General features: G+C 45.8%; 1 protein-coding gene across 7 annotated transcripts in view; it reads left to right on the top strand.

Moving 5' to 3' along the window:
• LOC135398922 (DDB1- and CUL4-associated factor 1-like) overlaps nucleotides 1-20,212 on the top strand; it is a 25,722-nt gene continuing 5,510 nt past the window's right edge. For 2 of the 7 annotated variants that reach the window (XM_064630484.1, XM_064630489.1), the window contains exons 1-27: nucleotides 1-345; nucleotides 1,772-1,908; nucleotides 3,299-3,375; nucleotides 4,163-4,236; nucleotides 4,360-4,662; nucleotides 5,004-5,150; nucleotides 5,304-5,480; nucleotides 5,561-5,719; nucleotides 6,635-6,675; nucleotides 6,739-6,940; nucleotides 7,620-7,931; nucleotides 8,778-8,956; nucleotides 10,861-10,963; nucleotides 11,077-11,214; nucleotides 12,030-12,101; nucleotides 12,166-12,247; nucleotides 12,385-12,527; nucleotides 14,108-14,323; nucleotides 14,437-14,601; nucleotides 15,309-15,568; nucleotides 15,973-16,048; nucleotides 16,117-16,178; nucleotides 17,186-17,324; nucleotides 18,091-18,147; nucleotides 18,240-18,322; nucleotides 18,467-18,648; nucleotides 19,739-20,056. In XM_064630484.1, the coding sequence (XP_064486554.1) occupies nucleotides 1,793-1,908; nucleotides 3,299-3,375; nucleotides 4,163-4,236; nucleotides 4,360-4,662; nucleotides 5,004-5,150; nucleotides 5,304-5,480; nucleotides 5,561-5,719; nucleotides 6,635-6,675; nucleotides 6,739-6,940; nucleotides 7,620-7,931; nucleotides 8,778-8,956; nucleotides 10,861-10,963; nucleotides 11,077-11,214; nucleotides 12,030-12,101; nucleotides 12,166-12,247; nucleotides 12,385-12,527; nucleotides 14,108-14,323; nucleotides 14,437-14,601; nucleotides 15,309-15,568; nucleotides 15,973-16,048; nucleotides 16,117-16,178; nucleotides 17,186-17,324; nucleotides 18,091-18,147; nucleotides 18,240-18,322; nucleotides 18,467-18,648; nucleotides 19,739-20,056 (3,883 nt within the window). In that variant the 5' untranslated portion in view covers nucleotides 1-345; nucleotides 1,772-1,792. The remainder of the gene's footprint in view (nucleotides 346-1,771; nucleotides 1,909-3,298; nucleotides 3,376-4,162; nucleotides 4,237-4,359; nucleotides 4,663-5,003; nucleotides 5,151-5,303; nucleotides 5,481-5,560; nucleotides 5,720-6,634; nucleotides 6,676-6,738; nucleotides 6,941-7,619; nucleotides 7,932-8,777; nucleotides 8,957-10,860; nucleotides 10,964-11,076; nucleotides 11,215-12,029; nucleotides 12,102-12,165; nucleotides 12,248-12,384; nucleotides 12,528-14,107; nucleotides 14,324-14,436; nucleotides 14,602-15,308; nucleotides 15,569-15,972; nucleotides 16,049-16,116; nucleotides 16,179-17,185; nucleotides 17,325-18,090; nucleotides 18,148-18,239; nucleotides 18,323-18,466; nucleotides 18,649-19,738; nucleotides 20,057-20,212) is intronic. The other 5 variants (XM_064630485.1, XM_064630486.1, XM_064630487.1 and 2 more) reach the window with 5 other exon arrangements.

Here is a 20,212-nt window from a genome sequence, read left to right on the forward strand (position 1 = left end):
TCAAAATACGTCGCATTGCTTGCATTGCCGTTTCGAAATCGACCACAGCGGCATCCTGTGCAGTGTATCGTAACTAAAGCACGTGTCGTTGTAATAGCGATGTTCTCGCGGTCAAAATTTTTTGACTGGTAACTCGGGGGTGCAACAATTTGTGCCTCTGCGGTAAGCAAAATTATATGTAGGCAGAGGCTTATAGCCCGGACGTAATCGAAATTTAGCGAAAGAGCTGCCGCTGGCATCGTTTTCGACGCGAAGCACTAGGGTTAGTACGCACTGCTGGTGCATGGAAACTGCTGTTGGTGGTTCCTGATATGTTCAACGGTGTTTGAGCACCTGTCTGGTCAGGTAAACGCATGCCAAAAGCAACATTTCTAATTAATGTATAGTTCACTTGCTAATTAAGCCTTGTGTAGTATAATCTGTATCAGATAGAATGCTCATACGTGACAGTATTCTGCGATCGGCTGAGCACTGATGAATGAATTACCATGAGCATAAGCCCGCTTAGAGCTGTCTATGTCCTGTTGTACGTGTGATGATGATATTGGTTGATTTGGTTGGTTACGTACAGGATCGCATGTTGATTTGTCTGTATGCGTGTGTGTACATGCAATTGTTTACGTACACAAGGTTACGCTCGGTAGGAGGTAAATACGATCACAACTACCGGTATACTCTATTGTTAGTACTCCACACAGAAGCCTAGAACTTTCTGTGGTCGTCAGACGGCCGTCTGCTTTTCGTAAAGTGTCGTCTGCTTTAAGTATTGTAGTCTAGCTTTTGAAACGGGCTATTAGCGGAAGCAGCTCAACTTTGAAACAGAAGCCAACGCCCCCCAACCCCCCGAAATGTCTGAGATTGCCCAATACAGCGGCTATCAATGCACAAAGACGTATATAAACACGTTTCCATAGACATACCACCCCCCCAGAAGTTGATATCTGGTGAAACTGCTGTTCGTGGACATGATACACGACTGTTGATTCAATACACTCAGCGTCAAGTAGCCACATAAATAAGATCTGCGTGATACACTCTTTTGCAATCTTATCGTTCACTTGCTGCAGTTCTCAGATGTTAGGATCCTATAGTGTCGGACTGAACGTTCGATGGTAAAGTCTTTCACTGCGAATGAACGAATTTTCTTGTGGGGACTATCAGGAAATTTATGAACAGTGGAAAGCATAAATCATGAAATACATGGACAGTGCATTTAAAAAAATCAAAATACAGTAAACCCTCGTTATGACGAAGCCGCTGTATTAGAATAATCTCGTAATTCGAACTTCGACGGAGCTCGGGCCAAACTTCATGCCTCTTGAACTGAATTATTGGAATTCTACTGCCAGCCGACTCTGCTTTATGGGAGGAGTGAGTGAGAGCCCCTGTAGGTAACCTGGCTCTCATCTTTCTTATTTTTTTCCCTTTTTTGCAGCTAAATTAACATTAATATTAACGTTATAGACCTAGGCACCCCTTAATGGGCAGGCTTTGTGGAGCTAGTGTATCAGATGCATCTTGTCTAACCGAAAATTGTGCATGTCACACTCGTGTCGCTGTGTATGGTATGATATAACCTATATGCTTATATGGGTTATATATAGGTTATAGGTTAGGATATATAGGTTATATATATATATTTTCACAAACATTAGTCTGCTTCTACCTGTCGAACGAATTCACAGAGAAGAATTTGATGTTTCCTTTTACATTGTTGCAGCATTTTTTTTTAAAGACATTACGTCCCATATTCGTGCGACCCTTGTTTCAGAGTAGAGGAACCCTCTGTGCCATGGCACCCCCAGGCGAAGCCATGCCAACGCTGTTAGATTCAGCAGCGGAACTGGCACAAGTGCTTGAACGCTGGGAGGCAGAGACGGACGCAGATCCCATTCCGAGTCTCACAAGGTGGGTGACAATCAGGGTTGCCAGGTCAAAATCCTGAAAAGCCGCCAACACACCATGAAAAAGTAGCCGAAAGTAGCCCATATTTTTTTTTTTTTATGGAGTCAGGTGTCCAGGCATCATATATTGAATGAAGGGCTCTTTAAAGAGTGCTAAAACACCAGGCACACAATCAAAATAGCCCGAAGGACATCGTACCGACTGATAGAAGGCCGATCGTCAAGAGAAACAAAAATGATCGCACTGCTCGTACTTCGGCATTATGTGGTGCACAATGAAAACTACCCTGATTTGGGCGCCCTTGAGTCTCCAATGCAGCGCGAAGAAGAATCCGGAAAAGTAGCCAGAAAATAGCCAAGTCGCCATTGCCCAAATATCGGCACCACGACAGTCAGAAAGTAGCCAAATTTGGCATCCCTGGTGTCAATCTGTAGTCATGGTTACTTCAGCAGGGTATGCTGATCAGCCCTTGATAACTTGGTTGTTTGCAGGAGCTCTTCTATTAATGGATCACTAACCCAGTCACAGTGTGCACTCTTTTTGTTGTTGCGCTGTGCTATGTTGATGGCGGTGGATGTTTTCTCAGATTTATCGGTGCTACAGAATATAGTACGTCCGCAAACCGACAAAATATTCTGGACACTCTTTCGTACTTGCGCTGCACTCCGCCATGCCTTGACGACAAAAGCCACACATTATGCTGTTGCGCTTCATCAACCTATCACAGTACAGGCTGCTTACACATTAATTTATATCAGTATCAAGAAGTTGAGGTAGGTTCGAAACATCTTTCCACTAAGAGCCCGCAAGTTTGCAACTGCAACATGTACTGAAAGTCCCCAGTGTTTCATTTCACATGCACACTATTGGCTATGAGTCCGCAACATTACTGATTTCCAGCGCCTGGAATGCGGCATTGGGATACGTGGAAATATCATGATGTAGCCGAGTGACATAGTGAAGGTAGGAGAGAGTGTTACAGATTATGCTTTTTGATAGGAGCTCCTCTGCGCAAGTACGCTCGCTAGAGCTAAAGGAATTGCACATTTGCATATTGTAAGCTACGTTGTTTTATGAAGGAAGATAATTGGAAGATATTTGGCAGGCTGTTTTGTAACCCCTTAAAAATTGCGGATTGATAAATGCAATATTGAATAACACAGCCCTTGATGTTCATGTGTGAGGTCTATTGCTAAGACATTCCGTTGATCACTTTTTGCGAACACCTGGTGAGGCGTGGCAGCTCTTTGTTCTGTAGTGTTCTGTCCTAATATAATTTTTTTTTTTTTATCATTAGCATCTGTTGCATGTGTCCACTCTCTCAAGGTGTATCTCGGCTAAGACACGTTTTAACACTCAAGTGTGAACCTTAACAACCACGCTCATCTTTTAGGCTGGCAGAACTCGTGGAAAGGGAAACAGAAGCCTACCTCAAGATGGATCCAGATCCATTCGATGATCGTCACCCAAGTAAGACTTCACCCATTATTACCTCAAGGAGAATTACACTGTATGAGGCGGCAAGACACTACTAACTACTTCTAGGGTAGTTTAACAATAACTACTAACTACTTTGTGATGGAGTAGTTTAACTAGTAGTTTAACTACTTTTCCGGGGAGGTAGTTAAAACTACTTTTGTAACTACTACAATGTATTTTAGCTACATCGCTAACTACTTAACGTTGTCCATCAACACCGATCTCATTCTATAGTGTTCTTGGACACCTAAATATGAATCACAAGCGGCGATAAAAGTGATGATTTAGTACGCATGCACGGCACAATTGCTCTGCACCTCCGTTCTCATCAGACAAGTAGCTCAAGGTAAAAGTTGGAAGCACAATCGTGCCGTAAAGCTTGCGGCAAAATCGGAAGTAGTTGGCGCCTGCAGTAACCTGACTACTGTAGTTAACTACTCGAAATAGTAGTTTAACTAGTAGTGGCACACTACATTTCTGCAAGTAGTTGATAACTACTTTTTAACTACAATCAGGTAGTTTAACTAGTAGTTTAACGACTGGCCGTCACTGGTCTTCTGTGAGTCTTGTTTCCAAGAGTGGCTGTATCATTTGTGGGAATACGTTACATTTGATGGATTTCGAGCCATTTCAATGAAACGGTACTTGCCACCATGCAGTGTGTCATTCTTTTTCTATGAAAAAATGGCTAGGAAGCATAGAAGCATAGCAATAGAAGCAAGCGTGCAAGCGTGCAAAGAAGCATGCATCATTCTTTTTCTATTTGGTACCACTTCAGGCCGTGCCCGTCCATTCTGTACCCTGGGCCACTTGCTGAAGGCGCTCTTCAAGAACGACGACTTCATGCACAAGGTCTGGAAGCTCCGTGATTCCGCTTTTCAGTGTGGCTTTATCAGTGGCCCTGATAAGCATGAGCAAGTTATTCAGGGTACCTAGCTGAAACATACGTAACCTTTCTCCGCAATATCGTTTCAGCTCGTGAACGACTACGTCCTGACCCACGACACCAGTGGAAACCACGCTCTGAGCACGGCAGCATGTCGTCTGCTGCTGGACATACTGCCGGGGCTGGAGACGTCCGTGGTATTCCAGGACACCGAAGGCCTCGTGTCGAAGCTGATGGGTTGGGCCGAGGCCTACAGCCCCCTGCCACTCGGGGCGTACGCCACGGGCCTCCTGGCAGCAGCTATGGAAGTGCAGGACGTGGCGGCAAACTTCCGAGAGACGAACGCCCGACTGGTGCCCCTCATGCTGCAGCGTCTGTGGAAGCTGAGTGAGGTAAGACTACTTCCAGCTGCAAGATGTCCTGTGTAAAGTAAAAAAAAAAAAAGAGCGAGAAAAGTATTATGTTGTTGTTAACATTTACCCTGGTAACCAGGTGATGCACTGGCCTTTTCTCTCGTATTTTTACTTGCCTGGTCGATTTTTCCTTTCTGTCCGAGTGCATTATCCAGTAGGTTTTGATAAATTTCCCTCTGTTCTTTCAAATGGGATAAAGCCTCTGAGAAAACGGTTAGACCTCCACATAACATCCCCCGAGTTTCCCAAAACAAAAGCTCCAGGAATGAAGTCACGGAATGTTGCCTTTCATTTTCTTTTTTTTTTTTTTGCTCGTTCAGGAATCTTTGGGGAACGGTGTCAGTGAATGCCACCAGGAGGCAACTGATGGAGTCCCTCGCTGCAGCACTTCTATGGTAGCACTGATCAACGAGGGCTCTAACAGCAGCTGGGCGGAACTCGAACCCCTCATGATTGGGTCGCATCAGGTGTGTACGTCGAGAGTTTGCCACGAGAGTGGGAGAGAGAGAGAGCCCCTTTAAAGTTTTCGTGATGCTCCGACTGGTGGAGAAAGTGCACTCATGTTCTGCCTTCTCTCCCTGCCCCCCTCCTATTTGTTTTTTTTTTTCTTTTTTTTTTAGGTGCACCCACTTACAGGTGAAATGCAGCAGCGACTGATCCTGCAGTACCTGACCCCCCTCGGAGAATACCAGGAACTGCTCGGGGCCGTCCTGGAAGCGCGTACTCTCCGCCTCTTGCTGCGATACGTCGACCTGAGGATAAACAAAGACGTCAGGCTCGCGTTTGAGGCACTCAAGGTGCGCAACCCGACGCACAGCCTGCGACGGGTGGCCGTCTCGTAAAACGTCGCGTCTCACGTCGATGCGTTTCGTTCCAGTATTTGGCTTCCCTGTTGTGCCACAAGAAATTTGCTCTCGAGTTCATAGCGGTTGGGGGTCTGCAGAAACTTCTTGAAGTGCATCGTCCTTCGGTGGCTGCATCCGGCGTCTCGGTCTGTCTCTACTATCTCGCCTACAGCGAAGACGCCATGGAAAGGGTCAGCGCCTTTCTTTACTGTAGTATTTCCTTTCTTTTTTAGTAGTCAACGACACTGCTGCTATTTTTGGTACGGTAATTTCACGCGTATAAGCCGCACCCCAGATAAGCTGCGGGACCAGTTTTTAGGAAGGTTTTGAAAATTTTCGGGCAGATAAGGCGCGCTTGCAGATAAGGCGCGCTTGCAGATAAGGCGCGCTTGCAGATAAGGCGCGCTTGCAGATAAGGCGCGCTTGCAGATAAGGCGCGCTTGCAGATAAGGCGCGCTTGCAGATAAGGCGCGCTTGCAGATAAGGCGCGCTTGCAGATAAGGCGCGCTTGCAGATAAGGCGCGCTTGCAGATAAGGCGCGCTTGCAGATAAGGCGCGCTTGCAGATAAGGCGCGCTTGCAGATAAGGCGCGCTTGCAGATAAGGCGCGCTTGCAGATAAGGCGCGCTTGCAGATAAGGCGCGCTTGCAGATAAGGCGCGCTTGCAGATAAGGCTGGACTGATTTGTACAACAAAGGAGGTCAGTTCTAGTGGGTAGCCAAGATCGGACTGTGCCGTTGTTGTGTGTTTTTATGGATCGATGGGTCAGTGCCCTTCCAGTAGACATGAGTCACTGTGACCACTTTCGTTAAAGCGTCATTGGCAGGGCGGTGCTGTTCCAGAGACACCGTAGACCCTTGCGTTAAAACCGGCGTGTGGGGAAAATACCAGAGAAAAATAGTCATCAGCTAAGCCGCACCGGTAGATAAGCCGCAGAGCGCCCGTGAGAAGAAAAAAAATTCTGCATAATAAGCCGCGGCTAATGCGCGTGAAATTACGGTAATTGAAATGTAAAGTCTGTACATTTGCTGTTGAGTACTTTTTGTTGCCTTCAGTGTCTTTCATGACGGTAACAATCGACTTTTGTTCATTTCGTGTTCCACGCAGGTTTGCCTCTTGCCGCAGAACGTTCTGTCCAACTTGGTATCGTACGTACTTGCTTGTCTCTCTCTTACCTCCACACACGTGCCTTACGCCAACGTATCTCGCAGGTACGCCCTGTGGCTGCTGGAACGGTCGCACGACTCGAGTCGTTGCAACGCGACCATGTTCTTTGGACTGGCGTTCCCCTTTCGACCTTTGCTGGAGTTGTTCGATGCGCAGGACGGCTTACGGAAGCTGCTCAACGTTATGAGCACGCTGGACGTGTTTGTGAGGGATTCAGACTCCAACAACGTTACTACCGACGAGCAGGTAAGCTGTGGTATTCCTAGCGTGGAACGTGGAATCCACGTTGGTAAAACGTTGCGTTCCAAGTTGTAGAACCGTTACGGTGCCTAGTAACCGGGGAAATGAAACAGGCATGGGTGATAGGTAGGGGATGTTGTTTTAGTTGCTGCTTCAAGTTCATCTGCTGTACTCACATTTATGCAGTAGAAAGCATATGTTGCAAAATCCCTTCCTTAAAGGCTTTCATAATTGCTTTTTTTTTGGGGGGGCTCCGGCAGATTGTGTGACAAGTAGTGTGTTCTTATGATTATAGCTAGAGCCTGAAATTTTAGGGTTTAACCCGATTCTCCCCCGAATTTGGACCCCGAATTGAAGGTTGCCTCTTTAGGGTGAAACCCGATTTTTACACGGCAAATTGCCCTCACCGGGATGTCTGTAGGAATGGACACTCACTTGTTTGGCAGCAAATGCATTTACATCACTGTTTGTACCAAATCGGTACAGTTAGTTTCAGTAACTGAGCCCGATTTCTCCCCTGAATTTAGCATACTGGAAGTTTTTGCACCCAAATTTGCACGAATTTAGAGCACGTGTTGATTTACCCGATTTTTACCCCCCAAATTTAGAAAACAAATATTTCCCGAAAACTTCAGGCTCTAATTATAGGCGACGTGTAAACTTAGTTTTAAACTTTTGCCACCAGGTGTTTGCCAGCAGGCAGACGGCACGGCACGTCTGCGTCGCCCTCAAACGCTACTTTGAGGCCCAGCTCGCGCTGAAGGCGGAGCAGGTGCGACGAGCGCACGCTCGCAATGGCTCCCCCGTGCCGACGATGTTCAACAACGGATGCGGAGTGGCGACGTCCCCACGTCTGGCCACCAAGGCAGCTCGATGGAGCACGGAAGCGTTCTGGGAGAACATCGAGATCCTCTTGGAACTGTTGCCCGCGAGGGCCCGCTGGCAGCCGGCGGAAGAGCTGGTGCGACTCGGCGGCGTCAACCTTCTCCTGCAGACGGTGAGTCGGGCTACCATCGGCACGGCCGGGCGGGTAAAAAAAACGTCCGACCGTTGGAGGTAGCCAAGGTCATGCCGAGGACTGGGAAGGAGGTGGGTCCGTTCGGGTTACCGTCGGCTGTGCTGTCTGAGGTTTTCCCCTGGGTTTTCCGGCAGACTTTCCGGCAGAATATGGGCACAGTTTCTCCGCGAAGTCTGCCCAGGACGCATACTGACCCTCCCCTGTCCCCCGCTCCTTCCCGCTCTTTCTCTCCAACTGTCCGTGTCTGTACGCCTCTCTTAAGCACAGTTGTTTTGTGGTGCTTATGCAAAAAAAAAAATCTTAAAAATTCATTTTGCTACAGTTAATGCCTTTAAAATATTTTTTTTGTACACCTTTGTTTCATTACGAGATTCGAAAGAAAAAGAAAATCGAGCATTCAGACTTCGACCTGTCCGGAAAAACGGTCGCAAAATGTACTAATCACCGGTCCCCCTTGGGCGTCCGAATAATCGGCATCTGAAAACTCTGTTGGCTACTGTACGTGTCATTAGCAGTTGTGTATCCTAGTCGCCAGTATTGTGTTCAGTGTGCCTAACTAATTAACGAGGTAGGGGTTATTGGCTAACCTCTAAAATATTTCTTTAAAGGCTGAGGTGTCCATTGGAAAATTGTAGAATTCCTTTGAGAAACGCCAGACCAAGGTGTTCTCAACATGATATACTTTCCGTGATATTTTCTTTTTCAACCTAACAGAAAGCCAGCAAACTACCAAAAATACCATGTGCCAGTGTGCCTACACTGTGCAGGGTACATCATCATGCTGTATTTTTATTACTAAGCTGCGATGAAAACCTATTTCTGCAGGTGGCCATGACGTATGACTGGAACCATTCTAGTAAGGCTGATGCTGTGAGGGCAGCCCTAGACGTCCTGGCAGTGTGTTCAGTGGTACCCAAGGTACAGCTTGCATTGTGCAACAGCCTTTCCTTGGATGTGCCACCATCAGGCCTTCAGGGGTACCATCGTCCAGCCACGGGAATGAGGTGTGTTTTCTCGTTCTGCAGCTTGTTTTGGGACGGTGTCTCAGCAACACGCTAGGACTCCGATATAACGACTCCGTTTTTTTTCTGACATTCTTTTACGTGAGATCATTTGAACTGTAGCTGATGTAACACTGAAGGATAGCTGGTCTGTAACGTGCACTTGAGGTCCTTGGTCGGAACACGCACTGGAATATATTCGGAGAATCTCTTTGAGGAATGAATTATGTTTACAACCACTTTCTGCTGCTATGGGTACTTTTAGCAATATAGCTTGTGGTATAGCACGTGTCGGCACATAAGGTCGTGCCATAGCAGATAATCGTATTTGCAAATGACATGGCAACACCGGGTACCGGTCATGTCTCCTCAGCCCCTTTTTTTTAAATATAATTTTTTGGAGAACCCCTTGATAGTAAACTGGTCAGGACCAAGCCATAGATTTACTATATCGGGAATTTTATTATACCTGGAACATCTTAAAAATCTCGTAACAGGCCCACGAGTCTAGTTAACGTTAGTTCCGGAGTGAGTTGACTGCACCGTCGTAAAATTGTTTTCTTTGCTTTGCTTTCCTCCTGCGCCTTAAGAAAGTAATGTAATCGGCACCAGCTTGCAGAGCATGATAGCGAATGACAAAGCCATTATTTTCATTCCTAGGGATCTGGGAAACTGCAGTAAGCTTGTCGAATTTGTTGATTGCAATCAATTCCCCGACTGCTGCTGTAGGGAATGACATCATTGTGGCCCAAATATCGCGGGCGGGCGGGCCGAGAGAAGCGACTTTGTTGCATCTCCCATAGACTCCCGTGTATTAAAAATTTGACAAACTTTAATTCGCCAAAAGTCAGTGGATCGCGTCAGGCGTTCAAAAATCTGTCACTCCCTAGATAAACTCGAGGGGAACACACCTGTACCCGTTTCGTGTAGAAATTTGGCGAGGTTTACGAGAAGCCTGCGAACAAAAATTCCCCACAGACTTTCTTAAGAAGTGAGTCCGCCTTACGTGTTTTTGTATTTTATTTTTATCTATTAGTCATCTCTACTGGAAAATACATACCGTATTTTCACGCGTATAAGCCGCACCGCAGATAAGCTGCAGGACGCATTTTTAGGAACGTTTTGAAAATTTTCCGGCAGATAAGCCGCACTCGCAGATAAGCCGCGGGCAATACGAGACGACTCCTATGTGCGACAAAGGAGACCATAGAGTAATGCCATAAACCCTGTGGTCCATACTCCGGGATCGGCATAGTGTACAACAAAGGAAGTCAGTTCTAGAGTTCTACCAAGATCGGATTGTGCCCTTGTTGGGCGCTTTTCATGTATTGATGGGTCAGTGGTCTTCCAGAAGGCATGAATCACTGTCACCACTTTCGTTAAAGCTGCATGGGGGCAATCTACTCTAATGTGGACCCATCCCTGTTAGGCACTGTTCGTGCATCAGCAGGGCAGTGCTATTCCAGAGACACTGTCGACCCTTTCGTTAAAATCAGTGTATGGGGAAAATACCTGAAAACAAAAAGTAATCAGATAAGCCGCACCGGTGGATAAGCCGCACAGCGCCCATGAGAAAAAAAAATCGCGCATAAGCCGCGGCTAATACGTGTGAAATTACGGTACATATTTACATACAGGAGGGGAACCCAGAATGAAACAAAATCCTAAAAAAAAAAAAAAATTCATCCATCCATAAAAAATTTAAAAAATCCATGTTACGGTTCAGTGTCGACCAGACACAGTTTTCCTCCTGTTACGTCCCGTACACTAGTTGACATGTTAAGCGGTCTTTCAAGCCGTCCTACTTGGCAGTCCCATTTGTCATTCCCTTGGACATGCCCAGTCCCAGTGCAGCGCGCCGTAACGTGATTCAACCACGTAACCATGACGATCGTCTCTATTTCCAGCGTAATCCTCGCTTCCGCCGAGGGAGACTTCGTGGCCGACCCCGACGTGCAGCGCTCTGCCCTGAACGTGGTCATCAACTGCGTCTGTGGTCCCACGTCCAGGGTTAGTGCATCTTTGTGTGCCCTCTTTAAATCGTTGACACAGTCTGTGCTGCAAAGTGACATTGCAAAATGTTGCCCGCTGTGCCCCCCTGTGTCTCTTTTTTGTGACTTCAGTGCGATGTTGGCTTCCAGCTTGGAGGCAGTGTGGGTCGCATGCTCTCGGGTTCCGTCAAGAAGAAGGCTTCCGTCAGAAGCAGCGAAGACCTGCTGTCGAAGATGTGGTATGCCGTCCGAGCGAACAATGGCATCATGGTAAGCAGGGGGAAGTTTGGTTTCCTTTCCTGATGTCTCTCACGAGTGAAGTGGTCTATGCTCTCATTACGTTTTGTCAGTTGATTGCATTTTTTAGCGTAAAAATCGGCATCTGGGCTACGGGAGAAACTAGAGTAAACTATACTATACGGAGTAAACTATACAGTTCTTTGTGTGGTGACAAATCGGAGCAGTGCTACAACTATACAGCTGTATCCGAGAAGGCTGAGGGTGGCAGTTAATTCCAGTGATGGCCGCTAACTACTTCTACAGTAGTTTGACTATAACTACTAACTACTTTGTGATGGAGTAGTTTAACTAGTAGTTCGACTACTTTTCAGGGGAGGTAGTTAAAAACTACTTCTTTAACTACTGGAATGTATTTTAACTACATCTCTAGCTACTCAACGTTGTCCATCAACATCAATCGCATTCGATAGTGTTCTTGGACGCCTAAATATGAATCACAAGCATTGCTCTGCACTTCTGTTCTCATCAAACAAGTAGCAAAAGGTAAAAGTCGGAAGCACAATCGTGCCGTAAAGCTTGCGGCAAAATCGGAAGTAGTTGGCGCCTGCAGTAACCTAACTACTATAGTTAACTACTCGAAATAGTAGTTTAACTAGTAGTTGCACACTACATTTCTGCAAGTAGTTGATAACTACTTTTTAACTACAATCAGGTAGTTTAACTACACGTAGTTAACTACTGGCCATCACTGGTTAATACTATCTCCAGATAATCCAGTGTGTTGTATCACCCATGTTCACCTAGTGCATGCGATAACATGCTATATGCGTCCTTTCATATGGTAGGTCCTCCTGAACTTGCTGACCGTGAAAAGCCCAATCACGGACGCGGATTCGCTCCGAGCGCTCTCCTGCAAGGTAGTGTCAGCCCTCAGTTAGCTTTTCTACGCCGTGTTGCATACATCATCTCCTCTACTGGCAGGCACTGTGCGGACTGGCACGTTGTCACACTGTCAGACAGATCATCAGCAAGCTTCCTCTTTTTGCCAGTGGGCAGCTACAAGGTAACTTGAGCAGGTCGCATGCTGTAGAATGTAACAGTCGTGAGCTAACTTGTGAGGAGGTTAGGCTGCTTTTGTACGGCATGTTTCGATCTGTCGTCGTCGGTTCAGCTGAGATCTTGACACAGAACTATTTTCAGTGCTCATGCGCGAGCCTGTGCTGCAGGACAAGCGCGGAGAACACGTCAAGTTTTGCCGCTACTGCATGCAACTAGTCGAGAGAGTGACAGGGGCGCCCCTGATGGCGGTTGGCATCGACACTTCTTTGGAACGCATCCAACGGGTGAGGAACGTTCTTCTAGCTCGTGAAAATCATTTTTCGTTGAGAACACTACTGTCTTTGCACACTATACTGTCAATGCCATCTAGGTTCATAAATAGAGCCTGAAGTTTTTGGGAAATGTCTTTCCCCAAATTTGGGGGGGGGGGGGGTAAAAATTGGGGGAATAGACATGTACTCTAAATTTGTGCAAATTCAGGTGGGAAGACTTCCAGTATACTCAATTCGGGGAGAAATCTGGTTGTAATTACAGTTGAACCTCTCAATAACGAACGTCGATTTAACGAAATCCTCTGTTTAACGAAAAATTTCCGTTGCACGAACGCATCCCTATAGACGCCAATGTATTTTTGCATTCGATTTAACGAAATACATTCGTTTGGTCACCTCTATTTAACGAAATCTCTGGGCTCTTCTGCGCGTGTCTTTCCCCTTCACCACGAAGAAAAGGAGGAGAAACCTTCCCTCTCTGTTGTCCTTACGCAAGTTTTCGTTGGTTACTTCGGTTGTCATGTGCTGTAGGCACGAGCGTGCCGACATGTGCGTCTCCGCCGCCGGTAATCGTTGCGCCGACGCTGTTTCGAAACCGGCGCGAGGGTCTCTTCGCACCTGTTTTCGGACAAGAAAACACGCATTGCTGACATCTCGCGAAGTCTAATTTGCTTGTGTTGATGAAGACGACAGTACGTTGCGGTTTTGTGCCTTTTCATTACTTGTTTTTGTTCGCGCCGCTGATGCTGACGGTGGTAAAATGGGCATGATGCCGCTGCCGTTCAAGGTTCCATCGGCGCAGACGTCTACGTGACATGTACGCGTTTCTCGTTCTTTTCGGCGGTGTACGGTTGTTCTTTCCGGACGTCATGAGTGCAAGTGAACCAACCAAGAAACTTCGATACGCGATCGCGTAGGAGAAAGCAGTCGAGGTCATCCGGAGTTACGAAGGTTATGAATGCTCAGAACGATATTGTGCACAAATTACGCGTTACCTAGCGTTATGTAATGAATAAAGCTTGATATTTTGTGCCCTTCTTACCTTAGTACCTGTTTTATGACAAATGACGTTTTGCGGTACGCGCGGCGCTGGTAGTGCGGTGGCCATCTTTGTTTAACTTGGCGTGTTCCATTTAACGAATATCTCCATTTAACGAAATACAGAGCCAGCATTTACAAATTCGTTATATAGAAGTTCAACTGTACTCAGATGACCTGTGCTGGTTTGGTACAAATTAGTGATATAACTGTGTTCGCTGCCAAACGAGCTAGTGTGAGTCAGATGTTTCAGTGAGGGCAGTTTGCCAGGTAAAAATAGGGTGAAAGATGAAAGTCACTGGAAAAGTTAGCTTTGTAGGCTTTGTTTGTCCCTTCTATGTTGTTCCAGCCTCAGAACATCAGTTCTTTCACGTAAAAATAGGGTTTTTTCCCTAAGCAAACCTTCAATTTGGGGAAGAATCGGTTTAAACCCTTAAACTTCAGGCTTCATAAAACCTGCTTGCCATATTTACTCGCATACAATGCACTTTTTTTTTTTTTTGGCAAAAAAAAAAAAGAGCACCAATGTCTCCAAATGACCTGTTCACGCGCAGTCGGAAGTCGTGGCGCAGACCAACATTCGCTACCGTGAGAAGGACCTGCTCCAGCTCATCTACCAGCACCTGCTCGCAAAAGGGCTGGGAGACGCTGCGGCAACGTTGCAACGTGAAGCAGCCCTGCCCACAGTGCGCCAGTCCTCGATGCAGAACTGTTTCGGCGGTCAGCTCACTCCCGGGGGCGTCCCGTGGTCTCCGTCCGCCAACCGCGTCGTAAGTTTTGCAGTTCCGCGTTGCACGTTGACGTCGGTGCGCGATTCCTCGTCGACGCCTTTTATTTTGCTGAGCACGCCCGTCACTCTTGCCCCCTCCTTTCGCGCTTCCAGGCTCGGCCAATCACGTCCCGCTGCACGTCGACCACTTCCGTGCCGTCGACGCCGACAGCCACCAACGGGGGTTCGAGCACCAGCATGGCGTCTGCTACTTCGGCGGTGTCGACTTCGCTACCGGTGCCTCCCGCAACACCAGTTTCTTCACTCTCCATACACAGGGTTAGCTTCATTGCCTGTGGCACATCATATCGTATCATATATCATTATACTTATCCAATCATCGCAGGGTATATAACTATGAACAGCGGATGTGACTATCAAGGCAGTTGTGAACCATGCAATTGCCTTTAGTATTCTTTCTGAATAATGTGTTACAGTGCATAATTAACATAGTGCTGCAATACTCAAAACACGCAAACCTACTTATTTACACACTTGTTTTACAACTTCACTGTGTAGCGCAGACATTTTACTGTAAGTGATATGCACTTCGATAGAGGTTAGGTTAATTTATGCTGCGTCTAATGTTTTGTTACGCGTGTAATTCTTGTGTGCTGTGAGTGGAAATGTTAAAAGCCACAATAACAGTAACAGTTTAAAGTAATTTAAAGCAGCAAAGTTTAAAGAAAGCAGTAAAAAAAATTTTATCCGAGTGGATGCTAGAAACCTACGTACCTCCAAATACAAATGGTAGCCTGGCACTCCTAAGACAAGTAACGCCGTTTTAGAATTGCATATCTTGGTGGGAGTTTTAACGGCAAACTAGCCGAGTGGTTTCAGTTCTGCATTCCAGGAAGAGACATGACCGAATTACAATTGCCCAGGTCAACCGATTAGAAAGAATGTAATCGATCACTGTAATCTGCCACAACCACAACGAGCAAATGCGAGAAGAAATACTATAACAGCGAGCCCTTTATGCGCAGAGTGCCCAGCTACGAGTGTCTAGCGAAGGGACGCCTCCAGTTCCGGCACTGCAGAAACGCAACAGCATCAGCAGCGGCACCGGAACCAGTCTCTTTCAGCCCTCCCCCGCGCTCAAGCGGTTAGGGGCTGGGGCATCCATAGCCGCTGTTCCCGGCCCCCACGCAGTGTCTCTCGACTCCATTGTCAAGGAATATCTGCGACAGCAGCACGCTCTCTGCAAGAACCCTGTCGTTACCTGCCCACCTTTCGAGCTTTTTGTGTATGTACACTCTTTTTTCTTTTTTTTTAAACTTTTAATCTGACCCTGATCGTGAGATATCCTGCTCTGTTCTCTCTGTAAAGTGTAATTACTTGAAAAGTGGTGAAAGCAGGCCCATTTAAGTCTCCTTCGAGACACTTGAATCTTGACACGAGAATCTTGAATTGAATTCCTGCATTCCTCGTGCCTGCATTTATTTATTTTTATTTTTTCCCTGTGTATTTCCCATCTCACCCATACAGTGCCACCTAGGTGGAACAGTAGGGAAATTACAATAAACAAAATTTTAAAAAAAAATTGCGGTTCACAACATTTTTATAGACGCGTCTAGTTGTTATTGATCACTTTTGCCAAATTGACTGCACCTGCACGTCACTTACGTTGCACTGCGTGTCCTTTCGCAGACCTCACCGTTGTCCGGAGCCTCAGTACCGGACGACAGCTCCATTAAACATGTCCTCTCGTCTGCAACGTAGTCAAGTGAGTTACTTGTCTGGGCTCGTGCAGAAACAAAACATTACCCAAGGCTGCACCACTCTCTCATGTAGGTGTTTCCTCCCTCCGGTGGCTGTGATGGTGCAAAACTTCACAGAAAATTCGTCTACAGCCGGTAAGGCACTGGTACATCTGCCCTGCTCTTACTCATGCAGTAGAGTTATGTTAGTTTGACCTCGATTACTGTGATTTTTTGTTAGTTGGCTTTCTCAAAAAGATGCTTCCAAGCACACAGACGTCTCTGAGCACAAAAAAGTATGCTAGTTCATTAGGGGTTTGTTAATATAGTATGTTAATTATAGTTACTTTGTTTATATAGTTTTATTAGCTTGTCCATAAACAGCACGATGGTCTTCTAATATTGTACAATGGTTAGTACAAAACAGTGGAACATGAATTAGTAAAACATTGTATAATCAAAAACGTCAGTGTCACAAATTTCAATTTGTATGCAGAAGCAATCTGCATCAAATAATTTATCTCTAAGAGATCTTTTTTTTTTTTTTTTTTCGCGTGGAACGATTTTTCGCGAGCACCAAAAATTCGCAAATTTAAGTACCTCGGAAGTAGATATCCCGACGTCCCCGAGAAAGATGAGCTTGCTGCTTTCGTGAATCTAAGTCCCTGCGTCAGCGATGGCCTCCACCAAAACTCGAAAATATGTTCCACGCGAAATCAACAACTCTTACAGTAACTTACAAGGAAAGTGCTGAATAGAGGCACTAAATAGAGTCCGCTTGAGAGTAGCGAGACTGAGTTCCACAGGCAGGTAGGGAAGACATTTTGTTTCGGCTCCACACCGGCACCATCCTCAGTTGAGGAGCAGAACTATGCTCGCCATGGGTTAGGGAAACGTCCGTGATTGTTATGCAGCATTATCTACGTGTCGTCCAGAGGGTGTCCCAAGGAGGTCAGGGGACGTTTTCCTTTTCCTTAAAAAAAAAAATTTTAAATGCTCCTTAAAAATTTGGTTGTGGGTAATTTAACCTAATTTAGTGGTTCTGTCTAGTTTGGTGCTTTGGAAGTCTACTCTCCTGCTTCTGGTTACAGCTGTTTTTGCCTTTTGTGTTCCCTTATGATGTCTGCCTGGTGTTTATAAGAGACAACTACAATTCCTTTAAGGTTCCGACCCGTGCGGACATTTCGTAATCCCGAAGGCACGGGCAGCTACTCGTGCTGTGCATTTTCACTGACGTCCCAGTTTGTTTTCCTGGGTACGTTAGTGGGTGATCTGCATGTCTACAACCTCTATACAGGCCTGGTGGGTATTTCTTCTACCGTATGTATGTGACCTGCATTGAATGCTGTTATCGAAATATGCGAGAAATTAAATGACATTAAAAAACATTGTGCCACAGTATTTTCAGAGTCATGTCCACCGTGATTTGTTACCACAAGGTGGCGCAAAAAGTGATATTTTGGGGTTGGGATGACAATGTCTGTTGCTGCGTACCTGTCCTACCCAATATCGGGTTTTTTACAGTTGGTGTACATGCCCTGGTTGTTCTATATCCTGATGTCAACTATGTATGTTGCATGTTGTGCTCTAGCCATTTTGTGTGTTACATAGCGGAGCCCTTGTGTTTCCAGGTTTTATGTTTTTTCCAAAATGGGTGGTAAAAATTGAGTGTTATGTTAAAGCTACATAAGAACGGGGTAAAATCTTATATCATGCGAAAGACCAGACTTTCAGGTGTTAAAAAGGAATTAAATGAAAAGGATGCGAGAAGTAGTGCAGAGTGCAAAGCTTATAGTGCTAATCTGTGCCTGTACCGTACCGTACCGTACCGTACCGTACCGTACCGTACTGTCCGTACCTGCGCTCAGAGGCGTTGATGCAAACTGGAGAGATAAACAAGTTTTACGGGGTTTAATCCCAAACCACAAGGCTCTATGTATATAATGTACGCAGGTCTTTGAAGGGGGTCCACTGTTGAGTCTGTACAAATGCAAAAAAAAATTGAAAAATATATATAAATAGATTTAAAATATATTTTAAAAAATTTTGCCAAAATTATTCTTCTCAGGAGGAAGCTACATATTCATGTCATGACTCTGAGCTAACAAACTGCCAGCCCTCAAAGGTGAGTTTTTCTTTTCTTCTTCTTTTTTTCTTTTTACCCGGCCCTGTTTTGTATGGTACCATTATGTTGCCATTTAACTTTGCCCAATGAAGGACGGGAGACTTCTGCTGACGTCGTCCAATTGGAGGAGGCCGCTCTCGGCTCTCTGGACCTTTACGGACGTCTTCGAAGCGAAGTGAGTGGACAGATCTGTACGTACAGTCTGCACGAAAGTGAACTGAGACAACGCAGAGACTAGGATAATTACTGGAAGCACATTCGGTTGCAAGTATAAATGTGGGCTATCATACTCACGTACCGGTCATCTTAACCGTTGCAGATTATCATTTGATGAAGATCATTACGTGGAATTTGGCAAGCAGAACATCGATCGGATACTGGGCACCAAGTACGAGGTGGCACACATCTACGACACTGCCACTGGGGCGCTGCTCTTAAAATTGAGCGACCCTGACCTCTCTAACCACTACAATCGCAACAAGGCTACCTTCAGTCCGTCAGGTGAGAACCTCGTTGGATTGGTTCGTTACGTTATTTTAAAGATTTTCGAGTGATTAGTAACATTAAGGTTTTGTTGATTGAGCAGGAGGTGTATGAGGTAGATTCTATTACATTCGGACCCGATATTTCTGTGTTAAATGCTCGTCTCAAGTTCAGACACTAAAATGTCTGGTGCCATATCTCGATCCGTAATACAGCGTGAAAATGGGTACTACTACTACTACTACTGAAGCATTCTTAGAGCCTCGAATTTGTAGAGCACCCTACGCATAATGTGCCGTACTGTGTCTCAGAGTTCTGAAAGTATGTGCTGACAATAGCTTTTGAATTGAACGAAACTACAGGAAAATGGAGTATTTGCTAGTTATTGGTACTAGAGCGGAAGAACTTCAATTTATTACGGGACTCCTACATTCTGTAGACACGCGCCATAGTGTCAGACATGCTTCCCACGCAGAGAGCATAGCTATGTCATGCTACATTACAAATAGGCTGAAGACCTGACCAAACGCCGGGAACACACATGTTTATAAAAGCGATAAAAATACAATGTGTGACGTTAATTTTAATTCGTCGCGAACGCCGTGTGTGTTTTTATCGCTTTTATTATAAACAGGGCCTGACATTCGAGGGTTATACCCGATTACGCCCAATTCCCCCCCCCCCTTCCAAATCAAATTAAAAGCTTTATAAGCTGTGTTGTAAATGTAAAAAACCTAAAAAGGTAAAAAACCCTAACCTAAAGGTAAACCTAACCTAAAGGTAACCTAAACTAAACCTAAAGGTAAAAAACCCTGCAGCCTCTTAGATGCATGAACTAAATATTGATGCTCTGTGTCTACTGGTGGTGTCATGTATTCATACCGAGCAAACTGAAGATTTGCGCTTGATTCAATCCGATTCGACCACAGTTTGTTTGAATCGGATTCAGTTCAACCCGATTACACCCAGATTATCGAAGAAAATTACATATAAGCCAACATTTACCTCCCGATGTTGCTCAAAAAAATATAACCCAAAAAAGTCGGGCCCCAATTATGAAAGCCCAAAAATGCTTCCCCCTAACGTTAGCTTCCCTGTGCATTGACAGACGACCTGGTGTTATCTGATGGAGTCCTGTGGGATGTGCGTTCGGCGTCTTCCGTGCACAAGTTCGATAAGTTCAATGCCAACATCAACGGCGTGTTTCATCCGAACGGGCTGGAAATAATCTCAAACACGGAGGTCTGGGACCTTCGCTCGTTCCGCCTGCTGCACACGGTCCCCACCCTGGATCAGTGCCACGTGACCTTCAACGGTGCCGGTGACGTTCTCTACGGAGCCGTACTCACGGAGGACGACGACGAATCGTCTCGTCTGTTTGGATCGTCGTTCAGGACTTTCGATGCGTCGGATTATTCTTCCATCGGTAAGAATCTCTTGACCCCCATGATGCCAGGAGAGGGCCACGAACAAGTATTTTGCCCATGTTGCAATTTCACCACAGCTTCTCAGAATCTGTAGAATATTCTAGGAAGCTAGAAAAATGTGCACGCACATTTTCCCTCTGGGCTTAGGTAATTAC

Source organism: Ornithodoros turicata, chromosome 6, assembly GCF_037126465.1.
Source record: "Ornithodoros turicata isolate Travis chromosome 6, ASM3712646v1, whole genome shotgun sequence".
NCBI lineage: Eukaryota > Metazoa > Arthropoda > Arachnida > Ixodida > Argasidae > Ornithodoros > Ornithodoros turicata.